This window comes from Schistocerca piceifrons, chromosome 4 (assembly GCF_021461385.2).
Source record: "Schistocerca piceifrons isolate TAMUIC-IGC-003096 chromosome 4, iqSchPice1.1, whole genome shotgun sequence".
NCBI lineage: Eukaryota > Metazoa > Arthropoda > Insecta > Orthoptera > Acrididae > Schistocerca > Schistocerca piceifrons.
The window spans coordinates 34,936,815-34,950,047 of NC_060141.1; the positions used below are offsets into that span (position 1 = coordinate 34,936,815).

Sequence of the window (13,233 nt, forward strand, 5' to 3'; positions counted from 1 at the left end):
CGCGCCGCGGCCTGTCTTTCTCGTGGGCCTCGGCAACAAGCCTGTGACGTCACACTAGTCGTCTTGCCCGACATACATCTCGAACGCTCGTCTACGTCCGGGACCAAGCGGGAAATACCCATTAACGTCATATGCTGTCGTCACACTAGTCGTCTTGCCCGACATACATCGCTAACGATCGTCTACGTCCGGGGCCAAGCGGGAAATACCCACTAAAGTCATATGCCGTCGAGAAGTGAGTGTATTTAATCGCGCAGCTACGAAGTATTAAAGTGGTGTCAGATAGTAGCTGTCCCCAGCCGGAGACGGTCGCTGCAACTCGTCGAATCTGTAGTGTCACGTGCTGTAACGCACGCGACAGAGCTCGTGTATCCCGTTCGCCCCAAATACCACCTGGGGACTTTGCTGACACATGACGCGGTAAGAAAAGTATAAACACGGAACAGAGACGAATGGGGGGTCGTTCGAGTGACGATACAGGCTACAAAAGGGGAAATGCACTGACGTAAACGTATTTCACAAGGGGCAAATCCTTGTGCCCTGTCGCCTGGGAAGTACACTACTGGCCATTAAAATTGCTACACCACGAAGATGATGTGCTACAGACGCGAAATTTAACAGACACTAAAAAGATGCAGGATATGCAAATGATTAGTTTTTCAGAGCATTCACACAAGGTTGGCGCCGGTGCCGACACCTACAACGTGCTGACATGAGGAAAGTTTCCAACCGATTTCTCATACACAAACAGCAGTTGACCGGCGTTGCCTGGTGAAACGTTGTTGTGATGCCTCGTGTAAGGAGGAGAAATGCGTACCATCACGTTTCCGACTTTGATAAAGGTCGGATTGTAGGCTATCGCGATTGCGGTTTATCGTATGGCGACATTGCTGCTCGCGTTGGTCGAGATACAATGACTGTTAGCAGAATATGGAATCGGTGGGTTCAAGAGGGTAATAAGGAACGCCGTGCTGGATCCCGACGCCCTCGTATCACTCGCAGTAGAGATGACAGGCATCTTAACCGCATGGGTGTAACGGATCGTGCAGCCGCGTCTCGATCCTTGAGTCAACAGATGGGGACGTTTGCAAGACAACAACCATCTGCACGAACAGTTCAACTACGTTTGCAGCATCATGGACTATCAGCTCGGTGACCATGGCAGCCGTTACCGTTGAGGCTGCATCACAGGAGCGCCAGCGATGGCTTAATCAACGACGAACCTGGGGGCACGAATGGAAAAACGTCATTTTTTCGGATGAATCGAGGTTCTGTTTACAGCATCATGATGGTCGCATCCGTGTTTGGCGAAATCGCGGTGAACGCACGTTGGAAGCGTGTACTCGTCGTCGCCATACTGGCGAATCACCCGGCGTGATGGAATGGGGTGCCATTGGTTACACGTCTCGGTCACCTCTTGTTGGCATTGACGGCACTTTGAACAGTGGACGTTACATTTCAGATGTGTTACCGCACTTGGCTCTACCCTTCATTCGATCCCTGCGAAAGCCTACATTTCAGCAGGATAATGCACGACCGCATGTTACTGATCCTGTACGGTCCTTTCTGGATACATAAAATGTTCGATTGCTGCCCTGGCCAGCACATTCTCCAGAACTCTCACCAATTGAAAAAGTCTGGTCAATGGTGGTCGAGCAACAATACGCCAGTCACTACTCTTGATGAACTGTGGTATCACGTTGAAGCTGCATGGGCAGCTGTACCTGTACACGCCATCCAAGCTCTGTTTAACTCAATGCCCAGGCGTGTCAAAGCCGTTATTACGGCCAGAGGTGGTCGTTCTGGGTACTGATTTCTCAGGATCTATGCACCCAAATTGCGTGAACATGTAATCACATGTCAGTTCTAGTATAATATATTTGTCCAAAGAATACCCGTTTATCATCTGCATTTCTTCTTGGTGTACCAATTTTAATAGCCAGTAGTGTATATAAATGACCTAGTGTATAACATCGGAAGTTTACGGAGGCTTTTTGCGGATGATGCTGTAGTATATCGAGAGGATGTAACAATGTAAAATTGTACTGAAATGCAGGAGGATCTGCAACGAATTGACGCATAGAGCAGGGAATGGCAATTGAATTTCAGTGGACAAGTGTAATGTGCTGCGAATACATAGAAAGAAACATCCTTTATCATTTAGCTACAATGTAGCAGGTCAGCAACTGGAAGCAGTTAATTCCATAAATTATGTGGGAGTAGGCATTAGGAGTGATTTAAAATGGAATGAGGATATAAAATTAATCGTCTCACGATGCTGTCTGCTATTCATTGGTCGAGACTGATTCCCACGATCGTCTGCGGAGACCGTGGAGCCAGCTGCTGCGTAGAAACACTTTGTCTCCTACGAATGTGATGCTCTGTTGCTTCGGTGGATGACGGCTTCAGATGCGGGTTTCCATCCGCAGCACATTTTTCTCCTGTGCACCGAGAAAACAATGGAGATTTTAAAGGATTCTAGCAGAAAAATGTACTGCGTATGGAAACCCGTGCCCGAAGCCGTCATCCACCGAAGAAACAGAGCACAGTATTCGTAGGAGACAAGGCAATTCTACGCAGGAGCTAGATCCATCTTCTAAACCGGCGATAGTGGGCGTCAGTTACGATGACTCAATAAGAAACAACAATGCGAGGCATTCCGCCTACGGTCAGTCAGAGTACAATCGTTTGCTGCCGAAGGGGTGGTTTAGTGGCAGGCACGGGCGCTTCGATGGCGATTCCTGATATAGGTTCCTATCCTCGATTTGTTCCTCAAGACACCCTCTACAACTTCAGTAAGTTCGTCAGGACATTTCTGGGACACCCTGTACATCACCGCGCGGGGTGACCGTGCGGTGTAAGGCGCCTTCCCACGGTTCGCGCGGCTCGCCCCGTCGGAGGTTCGAATCCTCCTTTGGGCATGGGTGTGCGTGTGTTGTCGTTAGTTTAAGCTACATTAAGTAGTGTGTAAGCCTAGGGACCGACGACCTCACCAGATTGGTCCCATAGAACTTACCACAAATTTCCAAATTTTTTACCCTGTATAATGGTCTCCCTTAAGGTGCCCACAGTTTCATATTCCAGTGAGGTACGCCAGCTTTGTGTGGTACTGACCAGTGGTTCTGTGCCTTTACCTGTCTCTGGCTCAAGGCGACAGAGGTCCTTCCTAGCCGAAACATTAGACATACCAGATTTTTCCTTTACATTTTGTTACGCCCTAAAGTCAAAGCGCCGGCACGCCGGTCGGGAACGAAAGAGTAGAGATGACTGTAAGAAAACGTCAGCCAATCGCACAATGACCGACCCCTCTCCAGGACGACAACGCCACAAAAGCGGCCTCTATGTGAAGAGGACATAAGGCTTACTGCTTTCGCATCAAAAGCGTTGTCCAAAGCTCAGTGTAACTATTCACAAATTGAGAAAGAGGCTCTGGCTATTGTGTATGGTGTCACCAAATTCCACCACTATTTGTATGGCAGAAGATTCTACTTAGTAGCGGATTACAAGCCATTGCAATCTTTGTTTCATCCGATTAAACCAGTTCCTGTGCGTACTGACCAACAATTGCAATGATGGGCTTTGTTTTTCTCTCAATAGCAGTACGAGATTGTGTATCGTGAAGCAGCTCAACATGGTAATGCGGATACACTTTCACGTCTTCCGGTTGCCCGTGATACAGAATTTGACGCTTCTGCTGCATCTTGTTGTCACATCGATGCTCAGAATTCTGAATGGCTTCAGTCTTTTCCGCTCAACTATAGGAAAATTGGACAGGCCACGGAAGCTGATTCAGATTTGAACATTTTGCTGAAATACACTCCTGGAAATTGAAATAAGAACACCGTGAATTCATTGTCCCAGGAAGGGGAAACTTTATTGACACATTCCTGGGGTCAGATACATCACATGATCACACTGACAGAACCACAGGCACATAGACACAGGCAACAGAGCATGCACAATGTCGGCACTAGTACAGTGTATATCCACCTTTCGCAGCAATGCAGGCTGCTATTCTCCCATGGAGACGATCGTAGAGATGCTGGATGTAGTCCTGTGGAACGGCTTGCCATGCCATTTCCACCTGGCGCCTCAGTTGGACCAACGTTCGTGCTGGACGTGCAGACCGCGTGAGACGACGCTTCATCCAGTCCCAAACATGCTCAATGGGGGACAGATCCGGAGATCTTGCTGGCCAGGGTAGTTGACTTACATCTTCTAGAGCACGTTGGGTGGCACGGGATACATGCGGACGTGCATTGTCCTGTTGGAACAGCAAGTTCCCTTGCCGGTCTAGGAATGGTAGAACGGTGGGTTCGATGACGGTTTGGATGTATCGTGCACTATTCAGTGTCCCCTCGACGATCACCAGTGCTGTACGGCCAGTGTAGGAGATCGCTCCCCACACCATGATGCCGGGTGTTGGCCCTGTGTGCCTCGGTCGTATGCAGTCCTGATTGTGGCGCTCACCTGCACGGCGCCAAACACGCATACGACCATCATTGGCACCAAGGCAGAAGCGACTCTCATCGCTGAAGACGACACGTCTCCATTCGTCCCTCCATTCACGCCTGTCGCGACACCACTGGAGGCGGGCTGCACGATGTTGGGGCGTGAGCGGAAGACGGCCTAGCCTAACGGTGTGCGGGACCGTAGCCCAGCTTCATGGAGACGGTTGCGAATGGTCCTCGCCGATACCCCAGGAGCAACAGTGTCCCTAATTTGCTGGGAAGTGGCGGTGCGGTCCCCTACGGCACTGCGTAGGATCCTACGGTCTTGGCGTGCATCCGTGCGTCGCTGCGGTCCGGTCCCAGGTCGACGGGCACGTGCACCTTCCGCCGACCACTGGCGACAACATCGATGTACTGTGGAGACCTCACGCCCCACGTGTTGAGCAATTCGGCGGTACGTCCACCCGGCCTCCCGCATGCCCACTATACGCCCTCGCTCAAAGTCCGTCAACTGCACATACGGTTCACGTCCACGCTGTCGCGGCATGCTACCAGTGTTAAAGACTGCGATGGAGCTCCGTATGCCACGGCAAACTGGCTGACACTGACGGCGGCGGTGCACAAATGCTGCGCAGCTAGCGCCATTCGACGGCCGACACCGCGGTTCCTGGTGTGTCCGCTGTGCCGTGCGTGTGATCATTGCTTGTACAGCCCTCCCGCAGTGTCCGGAGCAAGTATGGTGGGTCTGACACACCGGTGTCAATGTGTTCTTTTTTCCATTTCCAGGAGTGTACATTTCGCACATCTCGGCTCAGCTGCGCGTGGCCCGTGTTCGTGTCCATTTCTTATTTTACATCTTGTTTTTACCGTACTCCCACCTCGTTATGTTAATTTTCAACTACTGGTGTCACTGAGTTGCTGCCTTGCCTGCCCGTGAGCGGCAGCAGCAGCGCTTTTCGATATAGGCCCTGCCCTATTATCTTTGCTGGACTGCTATTACTTCCCGGTCGTCGTGTGTTGGGAGTTAGTTGGGGACCTGGCAGTGTTTGAGTTGGCACGCGGCTCAAGTTCAGTCGGGGCGCGGCAGCAGTGAGGTCCGGACCGCCATGGCTCGCCCGACACACATCATTGGAGTGGGAACGACTTTGGTTGGTCTTCGGTCGGTCGTCTTGCCGGACGGCGTGTATTTAGCCGGCGATCGCTTATGGGTTGGCTGTGTGTGCCGACGCGTGACTCGTCCCTGTTACTGCACAGTCACTGCCGTTAGCATTGTCTAGTTCTTCGTGCAGTGTTCGTGAAAGTGTGTGTAGTTTGTGTGATTTTTGACTGACAAGTTATTTTAAATGTTGTCGGCGCACTGGCTCTGACCAGTCAGTCGGTTGGGGTGGAGCAGTGAGGAATTCTCGGTGGGGCGTAGTTTGGTCGGGGCCCGCTGTCGGTCTCTACGCTGTGTCGGAGAGTGTGGCGCTGTTCCCATTGCTACGAGGTCCGTGGCTCACCGACCCTGGACACGAAAGTTGAGTTTTGATTTAACCTAACAGCAAGTCAAGACTATTCCCATTGTGTCGTTTGGAGTTCGTTGTCGGCTGTTGGGATATTCCCGCGAGCAACAACGTGGTTTTCAAGGTGGAAAATTCTAGTCATCCTCTGGTGGAGTTTCACTGTATTTGGTTATTTGAGTTCAAGTGCACCAGCGGAATCTTGTGCCTTGTGGGTGTTAGCGTTTCGGTTACCTGCCCTGGCCGTTGACTTAAATTTCAGGCAGTGTAGTTTCATCGTGTTGTTGCTGTTCAGCACGGTGTCCAGTTTGACAGCTCTATGTATGATTGGTTGTGGGCGCCAATATCTTCTACGTTGTTGCGTTGAACTCCCTGTTGTGCCCTGGTCGGGTAAAGTGAAAGTTATCTTGTCGGTTGGTCCGCTGAGTGTCGTTCGGTTGGGTTGTCGTCGGATCGTGAATGGTTGGCCCGACTGCCTGTCTCACTTAAGCGAGCGTTAGTGTTCGAATTACAGGCCGACCCTCGATCATGTGTGTACTGCCTTATGTTTTTTTTTAATTTGTTGTTGTTGGTACTTGTATGGCTTCTAGCCGATTTTGTGTTTTAAATTAGAGTTGTTTTACTCTTAAGGCCTTCAGTCCAAGTTTATAGTACTGTTTCACGTAAGCCCTTTGGCAGTTAATTTTTTTTTTAAATTTATAAGTCTTCGGTCTTCAGCCGATTTGAATTTAACTTGTTTACCTTAACCTATTGAATTTTTAAGTCTTCGTCCTTCAGCCGGTTTGAGTTTCAGCTGTTTGTTCTTAAGGCCTTCAGCCTAAATTAAAGAACTGTTTCACGTAAGAACTTTGGTATTAAAAAAAATTAATGTTCTGGAATTTTAAGTGTTCGGCCTTCAGCCGATTTGAATTTAACTTGCTTACTTCAGCCTAACTAAAGAACTGTTTTAAGATAAGGCTTGCCTTTAAATTTGTGATTGTGCTTGCGTTTTAAGTTATTGGCCTGCAGCCGTTTTTAAATTAAAGTGGCTTTCAGGCGGTAATTAAGTCCCAAAGATTAAAACTGTGTGCTTAAAAGAGTTTTGTGGGCTCTTGTAATGTTTGATCAAATAATAAAGTTGTATTTTCGGGTGTAACTGACAGCCCCTTATTTTGGCCCCTATCCACTATTTATTGTATCTGTCTTGTCCTGCGGGTTAAACAGGGCGTCTCATTGGCCTCGCTCATTGCATTTCATAAAGACTGTGTAGTGGACCGATACTTTACACGATGATGATGTTTGGTTTGTTGGGAGCTCAACTGCGCGGTTATCAGCGCCCGTACAAATTCCCAACCTTTGCTCACTCCAAGCTGGCCACTTTCATAAATGATGAGGACAACACAAACACCCAGTCATCTCGAGGCAGGAGAAAATCCCTGATCACGCCGGTAATCGAACCCGGGACCCCGTGCTCGGGAAGCGAGAACGCTACCGCGAGACCACGAGCTGCGGACGATACTTTACACATCGGCGTAGCCTCGCTAAGCAGCAAGGTGTGATTCTTGTTCAGAATGACAGTGGGCAGCCACGTGTGTTGATCCCCAAAGCTGCGCAAAAAGAAGTGTTGCAGTTACTTCACCGAGGACATAAGTGCCGCGCGCGGCGGGTCGCACACAGTCGGACAGTAGCTTCAAGGCCAGTGACTTCTATAGCAGCATAGAAAATGGTTACTTCGCTTGTACTTTCTATGTAGCAGCGACTTGTGATTGTTTATACTAAAGAAGATTCGTCATTTTGTATGTCATCCTTTACTTGCGACACATCTGTATGATTACAAAGTTAAGTGTCGTAATCTTTTCATGTTGTAATGAAACTCATTCTACATCTACATCTACATCCATACTCCGCAAGCCACCTGACGGTGTGTGCCGGAGGGTACTTTGAATACCTCCATCGATTCTCCCTTCTATTCCAGTCTCGTATTGTTTGTGGAAAGAAAGATTGTCGGTAGGGCTCTGTGTGGGCTCTAATTTCTCTGATTTTATCCTCATGGTCTCTTTGCGACATATACGTAGGTCGGAGCAATATACTGCTTGACTCCACGGTGAAGGTATGTTCTGGAAACTTCATCAAAAGCCAGTACCGAACTACTGAGGGTCTCTCCTGCAGAGTCTTCCACTGGAGTTTATCTATGGCGTCCGTAACGCTTTCGCGACTAGTAAATGATCGTGTAACGAAGCGCGCTGCTCTCCGTTTGATCTTCTCTATATTTTCTATGAACCCTATCTGGTACGGATCCCACACTGCTGGGTAGTATTCAAGCAGTGGGCGAACAAGTGTATAGTAACCTACTTCCTTTGTTTTCGGATTGCATTCCCTTAGGATTCTTCCAATGAATCTCAGACTGGCATCTGCTTTACCGATGATTAATTTTATATGGTCATTCCACTTTAAATCACTCCTAATGCCTACTCCCAGATAATTTATGGAACTGCTTCCAGTTGCTGACCTGCTATATTGTAGCTAAATGATAAGGGATCTTTCTATCTACGTATTCGCAGCACATTACACTTGTCTTCATTGAGATTCAATTGTCATTCCCTGCACCATGCGTCAATTCGTTGCAGATCCTCCTGCATTTCAGTACAATTTTCCAATGTTACAACCTCTCGATACATCACAGCATCATCTGGAAAAAGTCTCAGTGAACTTCCGATGTCATCCACGAGGTCATTTATCTATATTGTGAATAGCAACGGTTCTACGACACTCCCCTGCGGCACACCTAAAATCACTCTTACTTCGGAAGACTTCTCTCCATTGAGAATGACATGCTGCGTTCTGTTATCTAGGAACTCTTCAATCCAGTCACACAATTGGTCTGATAGTCCATATGGTCTTAGTTTGTTCATTAAACGACTGTGGGGAACTGTATCAAACACCTTGCGGAAGAAGAAAGACGGCATCTACCTGGGAACCCGTGCCTATGGCCCTCTGAGTCTCGTGGACGAACAGCGCGAGCTGGGTTTCACACGATCGTCTTTTTCGAAACCCATGCTGATTCCTACAGAGTAGATTTCTAGTCTCTAGAAAAATCATTATACTCGAACATAATACGTGTTCCAAAATTCTACAACTGGTCGATGTTGGAGATATAGGTATATAGTTCTGCACGTCTTGTAATGTCTCTTGCAGCGGTCTCTCCGCGATATTTTCAGAAAATTTATAAATTATATAACTCAGTACATATCTCGAAATATCTCTTTTTATCTTACCGATTCCTAAACTTTAATATACGATGATTAGCAATGCAAAGTAGTTTCAAGCCCTATTATTCCTTGGAGCGTTTATTTACTCCATGGAATAGCTTCTCTGCTATCTATGTTTTCTCTTATGAAAAGAATGAAGATCTTGCGGATTAGCCGTGAAAGAACGAAGATGTATATGTATGTATTGTTGAGCTAGTCGCCATCTTGATGAGATTCTGTATGAGAAGGAATTTAATACATGAACTAAACTAAAGTAAGTGTGTTCACGTATTATTTAACAGATTATTATTGACAGTGCTTGCTTACTACGCTGTGTTGCACGGGATCAGTGGGGAACGTCTGATTTACACTGGACGAACCTGGCGTTTTGTATGCTCAAGATATCCAGTTATTTCAAATAAATAGGCTAACACGGTCTTACCAGCAGATCTCCGGTCTTCCCCATGTGATCACCGAAAGTTAATAATTGTATACAAATGTTTCCAGGTGATCGACTGACAATTTTCGTCGCACCGAGACTTCGAAATTGCTTCACTGCCTTATGGAATTTAAATTAAGCTCAATTTAATCAGGATAGAACAGTATTGAACTGTGTGAATGTGATAAGCCTGCTTTACGAATGAAAAATCCTCAATATACGCATGTTTTTTTTTTTACTATCCTGATCAGTGAAGCTAAATCAGAACGGTGTGAGAAAGTTTTTAAATTTTAGATCACACAAAAAAATATTAAAATCTGTTCGACGTCCCTTCTTGAAATCGGGGATGACCTGTGCCCTACGATTTGTTTGAATGTTGTGTAGCGATCCGAGAAAGCAGGTTTGCTAGACGCCTAGGCTGGCTTTAACAGATCTGGCGGTCCGGCGCTGACTGACCTCTTGAGCTTGGAGTCGGCCTCGAGCAGGCTGGGGTCGTGAACGACCTGCAGGCGGGCGAACGTGGAGACGCGGCCGACGCTGTTGGCGGCGTCGCACATGTAGCGGCCGGCGTCCGCCTCCGCGGCGGCGCGCAGCACCAGCCGGCAGCGGCCGCCCTCCTGCTGGAGGGTCAGCCGAGGCGGGTCCTCCTCCAGCTCGCCGCCGTCGCGGTACCAGCGCACCTCGGGCGCCGGCTCTCCCCGCACCTGCGCAGCCCGCAGCAGAGGCAAGCTGAGTTACAAACATGGAGAGAGCGGAGACAGAAGTCTCAACAACCTACGGTCAAGTCAGAACAGTGTGCGACTTGCAGGGGGGGGATGGAGGGGATTTCCCCCTCTCTGCATCAGACCATCCCCTCCTCTGGTTTTAGTTTATGCATCCCAACCTGGGATGTTTGTTTCCCACGCACTGGAGTAAAACTTTACATATAATTTAAATTTGTGGAGCCGAACACTGAAAGTTTTAAATACAGTCTTACTATTAATACTATTAATATGTTTGCTTATTAATTTTGAAAAAGTGTTATCTAGTAGTTATTGTTGTTGTCTTCAGTCCAGAGACTGATTTGATGCAGCTCTCCATGCATGTAGTAGTTAAGCATTTCAAAACGTTTAGAACTAAATCATCATTAACATTTTGTCATTTTTGCTTTCGTCTAAGGTGCGTCATCCGTTTACTTGCGAGCTTGTATCATGATGGACGAAAGTACAACGGTTTCCAATACAACTTGTTTAATAATATATATACGTTTGTCCTTTAAGGGAGTTGCTTGCGATTATTTCTTCGACATTATTGAATGAGAAAGTGGTACAGGAGAATGCATTTTCAGCACACTGTTAGCAGCTCTTGAAAAGTGTGGCATTACAAATGATGAACTAAAAAACCACCTTGTACGCGTCGCAACAGATAGTGGCTCAACAATGCTTGCACCTTACAAAGGCGTAGCCGCTCTACTGCGTAGTCATTTACATGAGGATTTAACTGTCGTTCATTGTATGAACCACAAAATTAAATTAGCTGTCCACAATGTTATGAATGATGTAGCAGATGTATACCATATAAAGGTTTTTTTAGATTCCTTATATTCTGTGTTTTCTCGAAGTCCCAAAAATCAGACTACTACAAAGTGTTTCACAAGAATTATCCTCGCAGCTATTAAAACTAGGCCATATTTTTCGCGTACGTTGGGTTGCTTCCTCATTTAATGCTTTTCGAGCTTTTCTTGAAAGTCACAGTTCTCTTGTCCATCTCTTTGAAAAACTGAGACATAATGGTTCCTGATCAACTCAGGAGAGATCTAAATTTGAAGGTTTGCTAAAACATCTCACAAAGTGGCTTTTCTGATAGTGCATACGCGTGAGTAGTGAGTTTCGGAATTAACATCTATTTATAAATAACTGTTTATCCATGGGTAACGCCACGGTCCAAGCTGGTAACATACGAGGGCAGTTCAATAAGTAATGCAACACATTTTTTTTCTGAAACAGGGGTTGTTTTATTCAGCATTGAAATACACCAGCTACACAGCTTTTAGCTACACAACACTATTTTTCAACGTAATCTCCATTCAATGCTACGGCCTTACGCCACCTTGAAATGAGGGCCTGTATGCCTGCACGGTACCATTCCACTGGTCGATGTCGGAGCCAACGTCGTACTGCATCAATAACTTCTTCATCATCCGCGTAGTGCCTCCCACGGATTGCGTCCTTCATTGGGCCAAACATATGGAAATCCGACGGTGCGAGATCGGGGCTGTAGGGTGCATGAGGAAGAACAGTCCACTGAAGTTTTGTGAGCTCTTCTCGGGTGCGAAGACTTGTGTGAGGTCTTGCGTTGTCATGAAGAAGGAGAAGTTCGTTCAGATTTTTGTGCCTACGAACACGCTGAAGTCGTTTGTTCAATGTCTGAAGAGTAGCACAATACACTTCAGAGTTGATCGTTTGACCATGGGGAAGGACATCGAACAGAATAACCCCTTCAGCGTCCCAGAAGACTGTAACCATGACTTTACCGGCTGAGGGTATGGCTTTAAACTTTTTCTTGGTAGGGGAGTGGGTGTGGCGCCACTCCATTGATTGGCGTTTTGTTTCAGGTTCGAAGTGATGAACCCATGTTTCATCGCCTGTAACAATCTTTGACAAGAAATTGTCACCCTCAGCCACATGACGAGCAAGCAATTCCGCACAGATGGTTCTCCTTTGCTCTTTACAGTGTTCGGTTAGACAACGAGGGACCCAGCGGGAACAAACCTTTGAATATCCCAACTGGTGAACAATTGTGACAGCACTACCAACAGAGATGTCGAGCACTGAGTTGTTTGATGGTGATCTGTCAATCATCTCGAACGAGTGTGTTCGCACGCTCCGCCATTGCAGGAGTCACAGCTGTGCACGGCCGGCCCGCACACGGGAGATCAGACAGTCTTACTTGACCTTGCGGCGATGATGACACACGCTTTGCCCAACGACTCACCGTGCTTTTGTCCACAATCAGATTACCGTAGACATTCTGCAAGCGCCTATGAATATCTGAGATGCCCTGGTTTTCCGCCAAAAGAAACTCGATTACTGCCCGTTGTTTGCAACGCACATCCGTTACAGACGCCATTTTAACAGCTCCGTACAGCGCTGCCACCTGTCGGAAGTCAATGAAACTATACGAGACGAAGCGGGAATGTTTGAAAATATTCCACAAGAAATTTCCTGTTTTTTCAACCAAAATTGGCCGAGAAAAAAATGTGTTGCATTACTTATTGAACTGCCCTCGTATATCATTATACTAACCCCCTAATACATCCCCCCCCCCGCCCCCCGGTAGAAGCACAAATCGCACACTGAGTCAGAAGCAAAGGGATCAACACCGACAGTGCAAAAGGAAGTATACTGCAGGACGCAGAAGAGGGTGCGGCGCGGCATGTTACTTTTATACCGCCCTGCCAATGTCCAGCAGTGTCTATTTGTCTCGGCAGAAATTTTTATCTTCTATCCGCATCCAGTGACGCCTAAGGTGACGATGTCACGACGCTCGGTCAGTACCGTTGGATCTTACGAGAACTGTTCGGACGGAGTTCAGTATAATTTAGAGTTTAGTTAGGATTGGATTTTAACTAGGGATGG

General features: G+C 47.3%; 1 protein-coding gene across 1 annotated transcript in view; it reads right to left on the reverse strand.

Moving 5' to 3' along the window:
• LOC124795572 (myosin light chain kinase, smooth muscle-like) overlaps nucleotides 1-13,233 on the reverse strand; it is a 1,044,560-nt gene that overhangs the window by 783,832 nt on the left and 247,495 nt on the right. Inside the window, exon 6 of the mRNA XM_047259644.1 lies at nucleotides 10,073-10,320. Within this exon, the coding sequence (XP_047115600.1) occupies nucleotides 10,073-10,320 (248 nt within the window). The remainder of the gene's footprint in view (nucleotides 1-10,072; nucleotides 10,321-13,233) is intronic.